The sequence below is a fragment of the Martes martes genome, assembly GCF_963455335.1.
Source record: "Martes martes genome assembly, chromosome: 5".
Taxonomy (NCBI): Eukaryota; Metazoa; Chordata; class Mammalia; order Carnivora; family Mustelidae; genus Martes; species Martes martes.
In genome coordinates, this window is record NC_137892.1 from 11,410,997 (window position 1) to 11,431,847 (window position 20,851).

Genomic DNA, 20,851 nt, shown 5'->3' on the forward strand with positions numbered 1-20,851 from the left:
AAACACACGAAATGAGTGAGGAAGAAGCCCCACATCTATTAGGAGGAATGGAGAGACGAAAGTCAGAGTCCCCTTACTCTGCTTGCCCCATTCCTTCAAACACAACAAATGTAACAGACAACAAAAAGACAAGACAAAGACAACCGCAAACCCAGCAGCCCTTACCCAGAGCCTGCCATGGGTGGGGGGTTACCCGGCCCCCTACAGATGCTCGCCAGGATGAGCCACAGACGCTCGCCAGAATGAGCCACAGACCAGAACCAGACCCAGCGGCCCTCACCCAGAGGCTGCCGCTGGTGGGGGTTTCCCGGTTCCCCCTACAGACGCTCACCGGGATGAGCCACAGACCAGAACCAGACCCAGCGGTCTTCACCCAGAGGCTGCCGCTGGCGGGGGGACCAGGCCCCCTACAGACGGGGGTTACCTGGCCCCCTACAGACGCAGACCCAGATGACCGCCTAGGGGGGCTTGGACCCGTAGACAATCTACCAGAAGAGGGATGGGGCGTCCCCGCATCCACTCCAGCCCTGGGGAGCATGGCTGTGTCCAGCTTCACCCCGGTGGGCCATACCTGGAGCTCCGCAACCAGACAGATTCAGACCCAGAAATTCCGATGCTGGCTCAGTTCTCGTCATTTAATCTGGGTGAGCCCCCATATGTTAGGTCCCCCCAAAAATGGGTACCCCAATAATGGGTCCGTGATTAAAGGAGCAAGACTGATACAAAGCGAAGGTCAAGCAAAGCTTTATTTCATGCCAAGCATCAAGAATCAGACCGACCTTCAAACTGACTGGTGGGGACGCCCCTACAGAGAGGTCAACCCCTCCCTGCTTTCCAGACTAACTTTTATAGAACAAAGGCCATGTGGTTGGGCCTGGCCACACACAGATGGCTAATTGAATTACAATTCACCCCACAGTAGCCATGGAAACTAGCCCATCACCTTGGTAGCTAGGAGACAGTATGCGCCCCCCACTGATCAGGTGTCTCCACCTGGCCTGACCCACCCTTGTACCTGGGCTTTGTTACCTGGAACTGGTTTCTGGGACTTGTTTTTAAGTCCCCTGGGGGAAGGAGAGCAGGGACAGTTTAAGGGTTAAACAACAAAGTTATTGTTTAACTTCAATGGAAGCCTCTGGCTAAAAAAAATAAAATAAAATAGGTCCTTACACTTGGAGTCTAGTTGAAAGCACTTAAAAAAAAGCAAAGGATCATGGGGAGAAATTGTGGGAATCTGGCGGTTAGGGACAGGGGCTTAAGTCCACTGGACACAGGACAGCCACCACTGGTGTTGAGCCAGAGAGAGTGCAGCAAAGAAGCCAGGTCTTGGTCCTTGAGCCACCAGCATGCCTGAGAGTGCCTGGGTGGTGGTGCCCATGAGGGTGAGGGAGTCTCGCCAGCTGGCAGAACCAAAGCCTTTTTCACTCTCCATGTGTGCACCATGCTACCAGAGTCTGAATCACGCCCCACACCCTCCCTTGAGAAAAGTGTGTGGAGGCTCCAGCAGCACTCTCTCAGACCTGGACCCAGAGAGTCTGAGCACACCCAGGCTGGGCCAGTGGGAAAATCTCAGTGCACTATCGCTGCTTGGGACCTCTCTGGCAGTCTGGAACTGCCCAGACAGCCATGGCTAATATTTCTCGTGGTTTTGGGTACAAGGGGGAGTTCCTGTGACCCCAGAGACCTTGACTGAGGATGTGCTCTGCCAGAGGCAGAGGGGGAATTTATGTACTCTGGAGCACCCAGATGGGAACAGACTGAGGTTTCTCTCTGAGAGGGAGGGGTGGGTGCAGGCTGCTTTCCTCTAAACCTCCAAAAACCATCCAAAGCCACCAAGGGGAGAGAGAACAAACAAAGGAAAAAAAAAAAAAAACTCTAGAGAAGAAAAGCCTGAAAAACCAGTTTCATCAGAGCCCACCCCCTGATGGGAGAAGGAGGACTTAACAATAAGACTCCCTGAAAACCCAAGCAGCAGGCCCCACCCCCAGAAAGCCAACAAAAAAAAAAAAAAAAAAAAAAAAACACAAGAGAAATAGCACCACTACTTCATAGATACAACCTTTATTTTTAATTCATTCCCACTATTCTGGTTCTTTTCATTTTTTATATATATTTAATATTTTAACCTATTTACCATCACAGTGAGATGTCCAGTACATCAAATTGCATAATAAACTTTTAACCTGAACTTTTTGATACATATACCTGTGTTTTTCTTTTGCTTTTCTATTTTTTTAATTTTAGTTATTTTAGTTTATTCTTTTTTTTTTTTTTAAATAGTAGCATAGAGATAAGCTACAAGGTAATCCCCTTTCCCTAATCAATGCTACCCCTATAGGTAAACCAGTTTTTAATCCCCCTTTGCCTTAGGAAAGTTGAGTCCTTTAACAAAGATATCAAGATACATCCAGGAAGAAACAAAATAAACTTCCTCACCCACACTGAGAATTTATAACCACATTCCCATCTTTTTCTTCTGCCAGTGTTTCTGTGTATTTGTTTTTCTCCTGGTAGTATGTGAATCTTATACTTGTGGTTCTATTTGACGAGCTTCTTTTTTTGTTTGTATTTAATTATTTATTTTTCTCCTGTCGTCAACTATTGTCGGTGTTTTGTTTTTCTGTTTTTCTTTGTATATTTCATAAATCTTACCTTGGGGCCCATTTGGGTTGGACCTTCTCTTTTATTTTATCTTTTTTTTTTTTTCCTGTCTCTCCCTCCCTTTTTATTCTTTTTTCTTTCCTTTGGGTGGGGACTCTTGGTAGCTCAGAAGCATTCCAGGGTGCACCTTGCCTGCACCATGGTCGATAAATTCAGCTACACATCCATTCAGCCATCTCTCACCAAAATGTCTAGGAGGAGGAATGCCCAACAGAAGAAAAACTCAGAGACTGGGTCTTCTGCATCAGAGCTATTGGACATGGGCATAGACAGTATGTCAGAAAGGGACTTCAGGCTAACAATTAACCAGGCAATAGCTAGGTTAGAGAAAGCCATGGATGACAAAATGGAATTGATTAGGGCAGAAGTGAAAGTCACCAGGGATGATGTTAACGATGATCTCAATGAGATCAAATCTAATCTAAATTCTCTAACAGCTAGGGTACCTGAGGCAGAAGATAGAATTAGTGATCTAGAGGACAAAGAGATAGAGAAAAAAAACCAGGAGGAAGTCTGGAACAAACAGCTTATACCACAAAAACAGAATTGGGGAAATAAATGATGCCGTGAAATGTTCCCACATCAGAACTATTGAAATCCCTGTGGGGGAGGAGAAAGAAAGAAGCCTAGAAGATATAGTTGAACAAATTCTCCATGAAAAATTTCCAATTGTAAATATTTATGTCCCCAATATGGGAGCAGCCAATTACATAACAAAACTGTTAATCAAGATGAAGAGTCATATTGATATGAATACATTAATAGTAGGAGATCTTAACACGTCTCTCTCAGTAATAGACATATCATCGAAGCAGAAAATCAATAAAGAAACAAGAGCATTGAATGACACATTGGACCAGATGGATCTCATAGATATATACAGAACATTCCACCCTGAAACAACAGAATACTCATTCTTCTGGAGTTCACATGGAACCTTCTTAAGAATAGACCACATACTGGGTCACAAATCAGGGCTCAACTGAGAGCAAAAGATTGAGATTAGTCCCTGCATATTCTCAGATCAAGATGCTTTGACACTGGAGCTCAACGAACAGGAAAATTTAGAAGGAACTCAAACACTTGGAAACCAAAGACCACCTTGCTTAAGGATGCATGGATCAACAAGGAGATCAAAGAATAACTTAAACAATTTATGGAAACCAATGAGAATGAAGACATTTCAGTCCAAAACCTATGGGATACAGCAAAGGCGGTCCTAAGGGGGAAATATACAACCATCCATGCCTTCCTCAAAAAAATTGAAAAATCCAGAATAAACCAGCTGTCTCTACACCTTAAAGAACTGAAGAATGGGGGCGCCTGGGTGGCTCAATGGGTTAAAGCCTCTGCCTTCTGCTCAGGTCATGATCCCGGGATCCTGGATCGAGCCCCACATCAGGCTCTCTGCTCAGCGGGGAGCCTGCTTCCTCCTCCCTCTCTGCCTGTCTCTGCCTACTTGTGGTCTCTGTCAAATAAATAAATGAAATCTTTTTTAAAAATTTAATAAAAGTACTGGAGTATGAACAACAAATTAAGCCAACTTCACACACAGAAGGGAAACAATCAAGATTAGAGCAGAGATCAAGGCGATAGAAACTAGAGATACAGTAGAACACATCAATGAAACTAGAAGCTGTTTTTTGAAAGAATCAATAAGATTGATAAACAACTGGCCAAACTAATCCAAAAGAAAAGAGAGAAGACCCATATTAATAAAATGGTGAATGAAAAGGGAGACATCGCAACTAACACCAAGGAAATAGAGACAATAATCAGAATTTGTTATTGACAGTTATATGCCAATAAGTTAAGCAACCTAGATGAAATGCATGCATTCCTGGAAAACTATAAACTTCCAAAATTGAACCAAGAATAAATGAACAACCTGAAAAGACCAATATCTAGTAATGAGATTGAAGAAGTGGTCAAAAACCTCCCCCAAAAGAAGAGCCCAGGACTTGATGGATTCCCTGGGGAATTCTACCAAACTTTCAAAGAAGAAATAACACCTATTCTCCTGAAGCTGTTTCAAAAAATTGAAGCAGAAGGAAAACTTCCAGAGTCTTTTTATGAAGCCAGCATTATCCTGATCCCCAAACCAGGCAAAGACCCTAACAAAAAGGAGAATTTCAGACCAATATCCCTGATGAATACAGATGTTAAGATTCTCAACAAGACCCTAGCTAATAGGATCCGATAACACATGAAAAAGATTATCCACCATGACCAGGTGGGATTCATCCCTGGGTTCCAAAGATGGTTCAACATTTGCAAATCAATCAATGTGATAGAACAAATCAATCAGAGAAGAGAGAAGAACCACATGGTCCTCTCAATTGATGCAGATAAAGCATCTGTCAAAATCCAGCATCCATCCTGATTAAAACACTTCAAAGTATAGGGATAGAGGGAACATTCTTCAACTTCATAAAATCTATCTATGAAAAACCCACAGCAAATATCATCCTCAGTGGTAAAAAGCTGACAACCTTCCCGTTGAGATCAGGAACACGACAAGGATGCCCACTCTTACCACTGTTGTTCAACATAGTATTAGAAGTCCTAGCAAAAGCAATCAGACAACAAAGAGAAATAAAAGGTGTCCAAACTGGCGAGGAAGAAGTCAAACTCTCTCTCTTCACAGATGACATGATACTTTATATGGAAAACCCAAGGGACTCCACCTCCAAACTACTAGAACTCATATGGCAATTTCAGTAATGTGGCAGGATACAAAGTCAATGTACAGGAATCAGTTGTTTTCTTATACACTAACAATGAAAACATAGAAAGGGAAATTAGAGAATTGATTCCATTTACTATAGCACCAAGAACTATAACATACTTGGAAATAAACCTAACAAAAGAGGTAAAGGATCTGTACTCGAGGGGCTACAGAACACTCATCAAAGAAATTGAAGAAGACACAAAATGATGGAAGTCCATTCCATGCTCATGGATAAGAAAAATAAACATGGTTAAAATGCCTATATAGCCTAGAGCAATCTATGGTTTCAATGTCATTCCAATCAAAATTCCATCGGCATTTTCCAAAGAGCTGGAGCAAATAATCCTAAAATTTGTGTGGAATCAGAAGAGACCAAGAATTGCTAAGGAAATGTTGAAAAAGAAAAACAAAACTGGTGGCATTATGTTGCCTGATTTCAAGCTTTACTACAAAGCTGTGGTCATGAAGACAGCATGGCAGAAAAAGAGTCCTGTAGTCCAGTGGAACAGAGTAGGGAGCTCAGGTATAGACTCAGAACTCTATGGTAAAATAATCTTCAGCTAAGCAACAAGAAATATGCAGTGGAAAAAAGACAGTGTCTTCAATAAATTGTGCTGGGAAAATTAGACAGTTACATATAGAAGAATTAATTCTTCTATATTTAAGACCATTCCCTTACACCTTACACAAATATAACTTCAAAATGGATAAAAGACCTCATCGTAAGGTAGGAGTCTATCAAAATTCTAGAGAATATAGGCTATTACCTCTTTGACATTGGCAATAGTAACATCTTTCAAGACATGTTTCCAAAGGCAAAGGAAACAAGCAAAAATGAAATTTTGGGACTTCATCAAGATCAAAAGCTTCTGCACAACAAAGGAAACAGTCAACAAAACAAAACGAAACCCACGGAACAGGTGAAGATATTCACAAATGACAGTACAGAGAAAGGGCTGATATACAAGATCTATAAATAACTCCTCAAACTCAACAGTCAAAAAAGAGATAATCACATCAAAAAATGGGCAGAAGACATGAACGGATACTTCTCCAATGAAGACATACAAATGGCTGACAGATACAGGAAAAAATGTTCATCATCACTAGCCATCAGGGAGACTCAAATCAAAGCCACATTGAGATACCATCTCACACCAGTTAGAATGGCTAAAATTAACAAGATAGCAAACAACAAGTGTTGGAGAGGATGTGGAGAAAGAGGAACCCTCTTACACTGTTGGTGGGAATGTAAGTTGGTGCAGCCACATTGGAGAACAGTGTGGAGATTCCTCAAGAAATTAAAAATAGAGCTTCCCTATGACCCTGCAATTGCACTACTGGGTATTTACCCCAAAGATAGAGATGGAGTGAAAAGAAGGGCCATCTGTACCCCAATGTTCATAGCAGCAATGGCCACGGTTGCCAAACTGTCGAAAGAACCAAGATGCCCTTCAACGGACGAATGGATAAGGAAGATGTGGTCCATATACACTATGGAGTATTATGCCTCCATCAGAAAGGATGAATACCCAACTTTTGTAGCAACATGGATGGGACTGGAAAAGATGATGCTGAGTGAAGTAAGTCAAGCAGAGAGAGTCAATTATCATATGGTTTCACTTATTTGTGGAGCATAACAAATACCATGGAGGACATGGGGAGATGGAGAGGAGAAGGGAGTTGAGGGAAATTGGAAGGGGAGGAGAACCATGAGAGACTATGGACTCTGAAAAACAACCTGAGTGTTTTGAAGGGGCGGGGGGTGGGCAGTTGGAGGAACCAGGTAGTCGGTATTGGGGAGGGCACATATTACATGGAGCACTGGGTGTGGTGCAAAAACAATGAATACTGTTACACTGAAATGAAATTTTTAAAAAAGAAATTAAAAATAGAACTTCCCTATGACCCTGTAATTGCACTATTGGATATCCCCCCCAAAGATACAGATGGAGTGAAAAGAAGGGCCATTTTTATCCCAATGTTCATAGCAACAATGGTCAGAGTCGCCAAACTGTGGAAAGATCCAAGATGTCCTTCAACAGATCAATTGAATAAAGAAGATATGGTTTATATATAAATGGAATATTATGCCTCCATCAGAAAGAATGAATGCCCAACTTTTTTATCAACATGTATGGGACTGGAGGAGATTATGCTAAGTGAAATATGTCAAGCAGAGAGAGTCATTTATTGTATGGCTTTACTTGCTTGTGTCGCATAAGGAAAAGCATAGAGGACTTTGGGGAAAAAGAGAAGTGTGTTGGGGGAAATCAGAGGAGGAGATGATCCATGAGAGACTATGGACTCTGAGAAATAAACTGAGGGTTTTGGAGGAGAGGTGCCTGGGCGGTTGGGTGGTCCTGGTGATGGGAATTAAGGTGGGATCATACTGCAATGAGAACTTGGTGTACTGCATTAAAAATGAATCTTGGAACACTGAAAAAAAGAGCTTAAAATAATTTTAAAAATAAATGACACCATGAGCCAGATGGTCATCATAGATATATTAAGAACATTCTTTCCCAAGGCAACAGAATATACATTTTTCTCTGGTCACATGGAACATTATCTAGAATACATCACACTCTGGGTCACTAATCAGGTCTCAACTGGTCCCAAAAGATTGGGATCCTTCCCTGTTTACTTTCAGACCACAATTATTTGAAATTAGAACTCAATCTAAAGAGGAAAGGTGGAACAAACTCAAATACATGAGGGTAAAGAGCATCCTACTACATAATGAATGAGTCAACCAGGAAATTAAAGAAGAATTGAAGAAATTCAAGGAAACTTATGAAAATGAAAGTGAAACTGTTCAAAATCTGTGGGGCACAGGAAAGGGCATCCAGAGAAGAAAGCATACGGCAATACAAGCATTTCTCAAGAAACGAGAAATGTCTCAAATGTACAACCTAACCCTACACCTAAAGGAGTTGGAGAAAGGACCAAAATAAAACCAAACCCCAGAAAGAGAAGAGAAATAATAAAGATCAGAACAGAAATCAATGAAATAGAAACCAAAAGAACGGTAGAACAGAACATTGAAAGTAGGAGTTCATTCTTTGAAAGAATTAATAAGATTGATAAACCCCTGGCCAGACTTATCAAAAAGAAAAGAGAAAGGACCAAATTAATAAAATTGTGAATGAAAGAGGAGAGATAACAACCAACACCAAAGTAATACAATTATAAGAATATATTATGAACCACTATATGCCAGCAAATTAGATGATCTGGAAGAAAGGGATACATTCCTAGAGATGTATACACCATCAAAATTGAAGCTGGAAGAAATAGAAAACCTGAAGAGATCCATAACCAGTTAAAACAAAAAAAAAAAAAAAAAGAAGCAGTAATCGAAAATCTCCCAACAAAGAGCCCAGAGCCAGATGGCCTTGCGGGGGAATTCTACCAAACATTTAAAGTAGAATTAATATCTATTCTCCTAAAACTGTTCCAAAAAATAGAAATGGAAGGAAAACTTCCAAACTCATTTTATGAAGTCAGCATTACCTTGATTCCAAAGCCAGACAAAGATCCCATCAAAAAGAATTATAGCGTAATATCCCTGATGAACATGGATGCAAAAATTCTCATCAAAATACAGCCAATAGGATACAATAGTACATTAAAAGAATTACTCACCAAAACCAAGTGGAATTTATTCCTGGGCTGCAATGTTGATTCAACCATCAGGAGATCTATCAAAGTGATACAATACATTAATAAAAAAAAAACAACAGGAACAATATAATACTTTCAATAGGTGCCAAAAAAATTTTTGACAAAGTACAGCATCCTTTCTTGATCAAAATTATTCATGGTGTTGGCAGGGAGGGTACATACCTCAATATCACCAAAGCCATCTATGAAAAACCCACAGCAAATATAATTTTCAATGGGGAAAAACTGAAAGCTTTTCCATTAAGGTCAGAAACATGGCAGGGATGTTCACTATCACCACTGCTATTCAACATAGTACTAGAAGTCCTAGCCTCGGCAATCAGAGAACAAAAAGAAATTAAACAATCCAAATCAGTAAAGGAGAAGTCAAACTCTCATTCTTTGCAGATTATATGAGACATTATGTGGACAACCTAAGAGACTCCGCTCCAAAACTGCTAGAACTCATACAGGAATTAATTAAAGTGTCAGGATATAAAATCCATGCTCAGAAATCAGTTGCATTTCTATACACCAACAGGAAGACAGAAGAAAGAGAAATTAAGGAGTCAATCCCATTTGCAATTGCATCCCAAACATAAGATACCTAGGAATAAATCTAACCAGGGAGGCAAAGAATCTGTCAGGATATAAAATCCATGCTCAGAAATCAGTTGCATTTCTATACACCAACAGGAAGACAGAAGAAAGAGAAATTAAGGAGTCAATCCCATTTGCAATTGCATCCCAAACATAAGATACCTAGGAATAAATCTAACCAGGGAGGCAAAGAATCTGTACTCAGAGAACTATAGAAGACTCATGAAAGAAATTGAAGAAGACAAAAAGAAATGGAAAAACGTTCCATGCTCATGGATTGGAGGAACAAGTAGTGTGAAAATGTCTATGCTACCTAGAACAATCTACACATTTAATGCAATCCCTATCAAAATACCATCAACTTTTTTCTAAGAAATGGAAAAATAATCCTAAAGTTTATATAGATTCAGAAAAGGCCCCAAATAGCCCGAGAAATGTTGAAAAAGAAAACCAAAGCTGGTGACATCACAATTCCAGATATCAAGCTCTATTACAAAGCTGTGAACATCAAGACAGTATGGTATTCACAGGAATGCACCCTTATCTCTATGGTCAACTAATCTTCAACAATGGAAGAAAGACTGTCCAATGGGAAAAAAAGTCTCTTCAAAAAATGGTATTGGGGAAATTGGAAAGACACATGAAGTAGAATGAAACTGGGCCATTTCCTTACACCACACACAAAAACAGACTCAAAATGGATGAAGGACCTCAATGTGAGACACGAATTCATTAAAATCCTTGGGACATGGCAGCAACCTCATTGACCTCAGCCACAGCAACCTCTTCCTAGAAACATCGTCAAAATAAAGGAAGCAAAGGCAAAGATGAACTATTGGGATTTAATCAAGATCAAAAGCTTCGTATAGCAAAGGAGAGATTCAACAAAACCAAAATACAGCTGGGGAGATAGTAGAAGATATTTGTAAATGACATATGAGATAAAGCATTAACATTCAAAATATTTTTTTTAATTTATTTTTTAAATTTCTTTTCAGTGTACCAGAATTCATTGTTTATGTACCACATCCAGTGTTCCATGCAATACGTGCCCTCCATAATACCCAAGACCAGGCTCACCAAACTTCCCATGCCCCACCCCTCGAAAACCCTCAGATGGTTTTTCAGAGTCCATAGTCTCTCATGCTTTGTCTCTCCCTCCAATGCCCCCTACTCCCTTCTCCTCTCCATCTCCCCACATCCTCTGTTATTTCTTATGCTCCACAAATAAGTGAAGCCATATGTTAATAGACTCTCTCTTCTTGACTTATTTGACTCAGCACTAATTCTTTCAGTCATGTCCATGTTGATACAAAAGTTGCGTATTCATCCTTCCTGATGGAGGCATAATACTCCATAGTGTATATGGACCACATCTTCCTTATCCATTCATCGGTTGAAGGGCATCTTGGTTCTTTCCATAGTTTGGCGACTGTGGCCATCGCTGTTATGAACATTGGGGTACAGATGGCCCTTCTTTTCACTCCATCTGTATCTTTGGGGGGTATATCCAATAGTGCATTGCAGGGTCATAGAGAAGCTTTATTTTTAATTTCTCAAATAATCTCCACACTGTTTTCCAAAGCGGTTGTACAACTTGCATTCCCACCAACAGTATAAGAGCATTCCCCTTTCTCCATATCCTCTCCAACACTTGTCGATTACTGTATTGTTAACTTTGGTCATTCTAACTGGTGTAAGGTGGTATCTCAATGTGGTTTTGATTTGAATCTCCCCAATGGCTAGTGATAATGAACATTTTTTCCTGTATCTGTCAGCCACTTATATGTCTTCATTGGAGAAATGCCTGTTCATGTCTTCTGCCCTTTTTTTGACATGATTATCTACTTTGTGTGTGTTGAGATTCAGGAGTTCCTTATAGATCCTGGATATCAGGCTTTTGTCTGTACTGTCATTTGCGAATATCTTCTCCCATTCTGTGGGCTGCCTCTTTGTTTTGTTGACTGTTTGCTTTGTTGTGCAGAAGCTTTTGATCTTGGTGAAGTCACAAAAATTTATTTTCACTTTTGTTTCCTTTGCCTTTGGAGACGTAGTTTGAAAGAAGTTGCTGTGGCTGATATCAAAGACTTACTGCCTATATTCTCCTCTAGGATTCTGATGGATTCCTGCCTCACGATGAGGTCTTTTATCCATTTCGAGTTTATCTTTGTGTATGGTGTAAGAGAATGATCGAGTTTCATTCTTCTACACAAAGCTGTCCAATATTCCCAGCACCATTTATTGAAGAGACTGTCTTTTTCCACTGTATATTTTTTCCTCCTTTGTCGAAGAGAATTTGATCATAGAGTTGAGGGTCCATATGTGGACCCACCTGGTCATGGTGGATAATCTTTTTCATGTGCTGTTGGATCCTGTTTGCTAGGATCTTGTTGAGAATCTTAGCATCCATATTCATCAGGGATATTGGTCTGAAATTCTCCTTTTTGGTCGGGTCTTTGCCTGGTTTGGGGATCAGGGTAATGCTGGCTTCATAAAAAGACTGGAAGTTTTCCTTCTGCTTCAATTTTTTGAAACAGCTTCAGGAGAATAGGTGTTATTTCTTCTTTGAAAGTTTGATAGAATTCCCCAGGGAATTTTGGGAGGCTTTTGACCACTGCTTCAATCTCGTTACTAGATATCGGTCTATTCAGGTTGTCAGTTTCTTCCTGGTTCAATTTTGGGAGTTTATTGTTTTCCAGGAATGCATCCATTCCATCTAGGTTGCTTAACTTATTGGCATATAACTGTTGATAATAACTTCTGATGATTGTTTCTACTTCCTTGGTGTTAGTTGTGATCTCTCCCTTTTCATTCATAATTTCATTAATTTGGGCTTCCTCTCCTTTCTTTTGGATTAGTGTGGCCAATGGTTTATCAATCTTATTGATTCTTTCAAAAAACCAGCTTCTAGTTTCATTGATACGTTCTACTGTATCTCTGGTTTCTACCTCGTTGATCTCTGCTCTAATCTTGATTATTTCCCTTCTTACGTGTGGAGTTAGTTGGATTTGTTGTTGATTCTCCAGTTCATTAAGGTGTAGAGACAGCTGGTGTATTCTGGATTTTTCAATTTTTTTGAGGGAGGCGTGGATGGCTATGGATTTCCCCCTTAGGACCGCCTTTGCTGTATCCCATAGGTTTTGGACCGAAGTGTCTTCATTCTCATTGGTTTCCATGAATTGTTGAAGTTCTTCTTTGATCTCCTGGTTGATCCAAGCATTCTTAAGCAAGGTGGTCTTTAGCTTCCAGGTGTTTGAGTTCCTTCCGATCTTTTCCTTGTGATTGAGCTCCAGATTCAAAGTATTGTGATCTGAGAATATGCAGGGAATAATCTCAGTCCTTTGGTATCGGTTGAGTCCTGATTTGTGACCCAGTATGTGGTCTATTCTGGAGAAGGTTCCATGTGCACTTGAGAAGAATGAGTATTCTGTTGTTTTAGGGTGGAATGAAGTCCATCTGTCCCAATGTGTCATTCAATGCTCTTGTTTCTTTATTGATTTTCTGCTTGGATGACCTGTGTATTACTGAGAGAGCCATGTTCAGATCTCCTACTATTAATGTATTCATTACATGACTCTTCATCTTGATTAATAGTTTTCTTATGTAATTGGCTGCATAGATATTTACAATTGTTAGATCATCTTGGTGGATAAACTCTTTAAGAATTATGTAGTGTCCTTATGTATCTCTGTCTATAGTCTTTAGTTTAAAATCTAATTGATCTGATATGAGAATCGCTATCCCGGCCTTTTTGTGAGGCCCGTGGGCATGAAAGATGCTTTTCTGTCCCCTCACTTTCAGTCTGGGTGTATCCTTAGGTTCCAAATGGGTCTCTTGTAGGATGGGTCCTGTCGTTTTATCCAGTCTGCAACCCTGTGTCATTTTATGGGCGCATTTAGGCCTTTCACATTGAGAGTGATTATTGATAGATACATTTTTATTGACATCGTGTTACCTTTAAAGTCTTTCTTTCTGTAGATTGTCTCTATATATCTCAATATATATCAATCTGTAGATTGTCTCTATATATCTCAATATATATCGATATATCTCCATATATCTATATTCTATATCTCTTTATTTATATCTCTATATTTCAATGATATTCTTAGGATTTTTCCTCATTTATAGAACCCCCGTTCAAATTTCCTGCAGTGTCGGCTTGGTGGTTGCATAGTCTTTTAAGCCTTGCCGGTCTTGGAAGCTCTTTATCTCTCTATCCATTTTGAATGTCAGTCTTGCTCTATAAAGTATTCTTGGCTGCATGTTCTTCTCATTTAGTGCCCTCAATATATCTTGCCAGCCTTTTCTGGCTTGCCAGTTCTCTGTGGACAGGTCTGACGTTATTCTGATGGGCTTTCCTCTGTACGTAAGGAGCATCTTTGTCCTAGCGGCTTTCAAGAGGATCAACCTACAATTATAATTCTTCATTCTTACTATCAGTTGTCTTGAGGACTTTTGAGAATCTATAATCTTGGGGAGAAACCGTTCTGCCTCTAGTACGTGAACGCTGGTTCCATTTGTGAGATTGGGAAAATTTTCATGGAGAACTTGTTCCACTATATCTTCTAGACTTCTTTCTTTCTCCTCCCCTTCAGAATTCCAATAATTCTGACATTGGAACGTTTCGTGGCATCATTTATTTCCCTGATTCTGTTTTCGTGGCTTCTAAGCTGTTTGTTGCAGGCTTCTTCCTGATCCTTTCTCTCTCTGTGTTTGTCCTCCAGATCACCAATTCTATCTTCTGTCTCAGTTACCCTAGCTTTTAGAGAATTTAGATTAGATTGGAACTCACTGAAAGCATTTTGAACATCATCCCTGGTGGCTTTCAGTTCTGTCCTAACATTGTGAACATCACCCCTGGTGGTTTTCAATTCTGCCCTAATCAATTCCATTTTGTCATCCATGGTTTTCTCCAACCTAGCTATTGCCTGGATAATTGTTAGCTTGAATTCCCTTTCTGACATATTGTCTATGTTGATAGCCATTAGCTGTGTTGCAGAAGGCCCAGTCTCTGTTTTTTTCTTCTGTTGGGCATTCCTGCTCCTAGTCATTTTGGTGAGAGATGGCTGAACAGACGTAGCTGGATATATCGACCATGGTGCGGTCAAGGTGGACCCTGGAAAGCTTCTGAGCAATCAGGATTCCCCATGCAAAGGAGGGAAAAAAGAAAAGAAAAAAAGAAAGAAAAGAGAGAGAGAGACAGGAAAAAAAGGGAAGATAAAAGAGAAGGCTCAGCCCAAATGCGCCCCAAGATAAGATTTATGAAGTACACAAACAAAAACAGACAAACAAAAAGAGTGATGAAAATATATGCCAAGAGAAAAAAAGAAAAAAATATATATATATGTATATAAAAGCAAAAATTAAGAACCTCTTGAAAAAGAACCCCAAGTATAAGATATATATACTACCAGGAGAAAAACAAATACACAGAAATACTGGCGGAAAAAAAGTTGGGAGAGTGGTTATAAATTCTCAGTGTGTGAGAGGAAGCTTATTTTGATTCTTCCTGGATGTATCTTGATATCTTTGTTAAAGGACTCAACTTTCCTAAGATAAAGGGGGATTAAACATTGGTTTACCTATAGGGGTAGCATTGATTGGAGAAAGGGGATTTCCTTGAAGTTTAACTCTATATGAATATTAGAAAATTAAAATATAAAAAGAATAGACTAAACTAAACTAAAATTAAAAAAAAATTTAAAAAATAGAAAAGCAAAACAAAAACATGGGTATATGTATCAAAAAGTTCAGGTTAAAAGGTTATTATGGAATTTGATGTACTGGACATCTCACTGTGATGGTAAATAGGTTAAAAAATTATCTATATAGAAAAAAAAATGAACCAGAATAGTGGGAACGAGTTAAAAACAAAAGTTGTATCTATGAAGTAGTGGTGGTTGTTCTCTTGTCTTTTTTTTTTCCCCTTTTTTTTTTCCTGGCTTGTTTTCTGGGGGAGGGGCCTGCCACTTGGGTTTTCAGTCAGTGATGTTCCCTGAGTTAAGTCCTCCCGCCCCCTCAAAGTGGTGGGCTCTGAGGAAACCGGTTTTTCAGGCTTTTGTTCTCTGAAGGTTTTTATGTTTGTTCATTTGTTTTCTCTCGCCTTGACAGCTTTTGATGGTTTTTGGTGTTTAGAGGAAAGCAAACTGCACCCCAAACTGCCTCTCAGAGAGAAGCCTCAGTCTGCTCCCCTGTGGACGCTGCAGAACCCATAAGCTCCTCCTTGGCTGCTGGCAGAGCAGGTTCCAAGTCGCGGTCCATGGGGACACAGGATCTCCTGCTTTTACACAAAACCACAGCAGCGGCGGCTGCCTGGGCAACTCCAGACTGCCAAGAGGTTCCAGGCACCAATCACACACTGAGATTTTCCCACTGGTCCGGGCTGGGAGTGCCTGGTCTTTCCGGGTTTGAGAGCACCTCTCCCGGGGGGTGTGGGCCACTCGTGTCTCAGGCTCTGATAGCCTGGTGCAGCGTTCTGTAGTCTGGCGAGGCTCCCAGCCCCTCACAGGAGATGGACCCCATGGATTCTCAGGCACGCTGGTGGCTCAAGGAACAAGATCTGGTTTCTCCACAGCACTCTCTCTAGTTCAGTGCCAGGGGTGGCTGTCCTGAGTCTGGGGACTTAAGCCCCTGTCCCTACCACCCCGATTCCCACAATTTCCCCCCACCCCACAATCCTTTGCTCTTTTTGAGTGCTTTCAACCAGACTCCAAGTTAATGTTGGTCCTCAGATGCAGGGCACTCTTGTATTGGGGTATTACTTTCCAATCGGTCGCCACTGGTGGCTCCCTCCCCATTTTGTTTCTCTTCCGATATCAGTCCAACATTCCCACTCAGCTTTACCTGCCCACTGGCATCTTCTGTCCCTATAGAGATCCAAACTTGTATAATTCTGATCTCAGTCTGATTTCATGGGTGATCAGAGTTCTTTGGCAGGTAATCAGCTCACTTTAGGGTATGGGTTGAAACAGCGCCTCCTCCTACTTCCCCGCCATCTTGTCTCCCCTCTATATGAATATTTTTAAAAAATTAAATAAATTAAAAATAGAAAAGCAAAAGCAAAACAGAAGCATATGTATCAAAAATTTTCAGGTTAAAAGGTTATTATGGAATTTGATGTACTGAACATCTCATTGTGATGGTAAATATGTTAAAAAGTTATATAAAAATGAAAAGGATGAGAATAGTAGGAACAAATTAAAAATAAAAGTCATATCTATGAAGTAGTGATGGTTGTCCTCTTGTGGTTTTTTTAGCTGACTTTCAGGGGGTGGGCCTGCCGCATGATTTTTCAACTAGTCTTGCTAGTGTTGAGTCCTCCTATCCCTATTAAGGGGCTGGGCTCTGAGTAAACCTGTTTTTCAGGCCTTTGTTTTCTAGAGGTTTTGTTTGTTTGTTTGTTTGTTTGTTTTTTCTCCCCTTGTTGCCTCTTGGTAGTTCTTTGGAGGTTTAGAAGAAAACAAACTGCACCCAGTCCTCCATCTCAGAAAGAAGCCTCAGTCTGTTCCCCTCTGGGTGCACCAGAGAACATATATTCCCCCTCTGCCACTTGCATAGCATGTGCCCAGTCGTGGTCTCTGGGGTCACAGGAACTCTCTCGTACCCAAAACCGTGAGAAATACTAGCCTCAGCTCTCTGGGCAAGTCCAAACCAGAGATAGCACTCTGAGATTTTCATGCTGGCCCAGACTGGGACTGTTCAGAATCTCCTGGTCCTAGAGAGCACTGGCTAGTGCCTGCACGAACCTCTCTCAGGAGGGTATGGAGCGCGACTCAGACCCTGGTCTTGCAGCATGCTTGCAGAGAGCAAAAGGCTGTGGTTCTAGAGAGTGTCAGCTGGCGTCCACACCAGACTTTCTCATGGGTGCCACCACCCAGAGGCTCTCAAGTGCACCAGTGACTCAGAGACCAAGACCTGGCTTCTTCGCTGCACTCTCTATTTTAGTGCCAGCAGTGGCCGTCCTGGGTTCGTGGCCTAAGTACCTGTCTTTAACCACCCATTTCCACAAATTTCCCCCCAATTCCACCAATTTCCCCTTAAGATCTTTTGCTCATTTTGATTGCTTTCAAGCAGACTCCAATTAATGTTGGTCCCCAATCACAGGGCACTCTCGTATTGGGATATTACTTTCCAATGGGTCACTTCTGGTGGCTCCCTCCTACTTTTGTTTATCTTCCAATATCAGTCCAATGTTCCCACTGTGCTCTACCTGTTCACTGGCATCTTCTGCCCCTGTAGAGATCCAGAAGTGCATAATTATAATCTCAGGCTGATTTCATAGGTTATCAGAGTTCTTTGGTAGATAATCAGCTCACTTTAGGGGACCGGTTGAAACAGCGCCTCCTACTTCTCCACCATCTTGTCTCCCCATCTAGTATCCAAAATCTATAAAGAACTTATCAAACTAAACACCCAAAGAATAAAGTAACAATCAGGAAATGGGCAGAAAACATGAAAAGACCTTTCTACAAAGAAGACATCCATCCATATGGCCAACTGACACATGAAAAAGTACTCAACATTACTCGGGATCAGGGAGCTATAACTCAAAACCACAGTGAGATACCACCTCCCACCAGTCAGACGGGCTAAAATTAACCAGTTGGGAAATGAAAGGTGTGGGTGAGGATGTGGAGAAAGGGAAACCCTCCTACAATGTTGGTGGAAATGCAAGCTTGTGCAGCCACTCTGTAAAACTGTATGGAGGTTCTTCAAAAAGTTGAAATAGAGCTACCCTATGGCCCAGCAATTGCACTACTGGGTATTTACAATAAAGAAAGAAATGTAGGGGTGCCTGGGTGGCTCAGTTTGTTAAGTCTCTGCCTTCAGCTCAGGTCAGGATCTTGGGGTCTGGGGATTGAGCCCCACATCAGGGTCTCTGCTCAGCAGGGGAACCTGATTTCCCCTCTCTCTCTCTGCCTGCCTCTGCCTACTTGTGATATCTTCTGTCAAATAAATAAAATCTTAAAAAAAAAAAAAAGAAATGTAATGATCCAAAGAGGCACGTGTACCTGAATGATTATAGCAGCAATGTCCACAAAAACCAAACTATGGACACACCCTAGATGTCCAGCAACAGAAGAATGGATAAAGATAGAATACTATGCAACCATTAAAAAATAGAAATCTTGGGGCACCTGGGTGGCTTGGTTAGTTAAGCAGCTGCCTCAGCTCAGGTCATGATTCCAAGGGTCCTGGGAATCAGCCCTGCATCAGGCTCCCTCCTCAGCGGACAGCCTGCTTCTCCCTCTCCCACTGCCTGTCGCTCTACTTGTGCTCTCTCTCCATCTCTCTGTCAAATAAATAAATAAACAAACAATCTTAAAAAAAATCTTGCCATTTGCAATGATGTAGATGGAAGTTGAGGGTATTATGCTAAGCAAAATGAAGTCAATCAGAGAAAGACAATTATATGATCTCACTGATGTGAGGAATTTGAGAAAAAAATATAGAGAATCATAGGGGAAGGAAGGGAAAAATGAAACAAGATAAAACCAGAGAGGGAGACAAACCATAAGATACTCAATCTCAGGAAAGAAAACCTGAATATTGCTGGAGGGGAGGATGGTGGGAGGGATGGGGTGGCTGGGTGTTAAGACATTGGGGAGGGTATGTGCTATGGTGAGTGCTGTAAATTGTGTAATACTGATGAATCACAGACCTGTACCCCTGAAACAAGCAATATATTATATGTTAATTTAAAAAAGGAAGGAAAGTATGGCCACTGTCTTTATACTCTAAGGGAAATATTTCATGAAAGACATAAAATCTACTGAAACTAAAACAAGTGGATGATTTTGAGTGTATTAAAATAAGCAATTTGTGGGACGCCTGTGTGGCTCAGTTGGTTAAGCGGCTGCCTTTGGCTCAGGTCATGATCCCAGCATCCTGGGATTGAATCCCACATCAGGCTCCTTGCTTGGCAGGGAGGGTTCTCCCTCTGCCTCTGCTGCCACTCTGCCTGCCTGTGCTCTCTCTCTCTCTCTGACAAATAAATAAATGAAATCTTAAAAAAAAATAAAATAAAATAAGCAATTTCTGTTAATGAAAAAAAGTCATAATGTGGATCTAAAGAAGCCTCAAAATGAGAGTACTTTCAAAATTTCTGATGAAGAAATATAAAAAAAAAGTGCAAAGCCAAAAAACAATGAGAAAGGCTTAATTCTGATATCTAATAAACAAATTAACAAATATTTAACCCACTGTCAATTAGGAAAATGCATATTAAAACCACAGTGAGATATCTTCTGATAACTAGCATGTGTGCACAATTAAATATTCATAGGATATAAAATATTGGTGAGGAAATAAAACAAATTAAAGTTTCATAAAATACTGATATGACTGTAACTTCCTATAGTAATTTGGGAATTGTTTTGGCATTAATAAATTTAAGAAGCACCCTACACCCCCAAAATTGCAGTCTTAAATACAGAAGATAAATAATTTTTTAAAGATTTTATTTATTTATTTGACAGAGAAAGACACAGTGAGAGAGGGAACACAAGCAGGGGGAGAGGCAGGCAGAGGGAGAAGCAGGCTTCCTGCTGAGCAGGGAGCCTCATGTGGGTCTTGATCTCCATGTCTGTCTTCATCTCAGGTCATGATTTTGAGATCCTGGGATCAAGCCTGGCTTCAGGCTCCCTGCTCACTGGGGAATCTGCTTCTCCCTCTCCCTCCACCCTTTGCCCACTCCTGATCACTCTCTCAAATAAATAAATAAATAAAATTTAAAAAATTGAAAACATTATAAAAGCAGTACATTTTTACTCCTTTCCCCACATTTAGTGTATATGATGTCATAGTTTGCATCTTTTTACTTAGTGTTTCTTTTGACATTTAAAAAAATTTTTTTTCATTTATTCATTTGACAGAGCATGAGGGGTTGGAGGGGCAGAGAGAGAGGGAGAAGCAGACTCTCCACAGAGCAGAGAACCTGATATGAGGTTCAATCACAGGATCCCAGGATCATGACCTGAGTTGAAGGCAGATGCTTAATGACTGAGCCACCCAAGCACCCCAATGTTTTTCCTAAGGCAATGGGAAGCATTTATACAAATTTCCATAAAATATCATTTATAATAGCCCCAAAGTGATAATATTCCTACTCTCCATCAAAATTGAGATTGAATGATTGTAAATTTATATAATGGAATATATGTATTTTAGCAATGAAAATGGACAAATATA

General features: G+C 40.6%; 1 protein-coding gene across 1 annotated transcript in view; it reads left to right on the forward strand.

Moving 5' to 3' along the window:
* Window positions 1-242: 242 nt before the first annotated feature.
* LOC308342668 (olfactory receptor 14A16-like) overlaps window positions 243-20,851 on the forward strand; it is a gene marked incomplete at both ends in the record, with an annotated part of 95,594 nt that continues 74,985 nt past the window's right edge. The window contains one exon of the mRNA XM_080803241.1: window positions 243-644. Coding sequence (XP_080659367.1) covers window positions 243-644 — 402 coding nt within the window. The remainder of the gene's footprint in view (window positions 645-20,851) is intronic.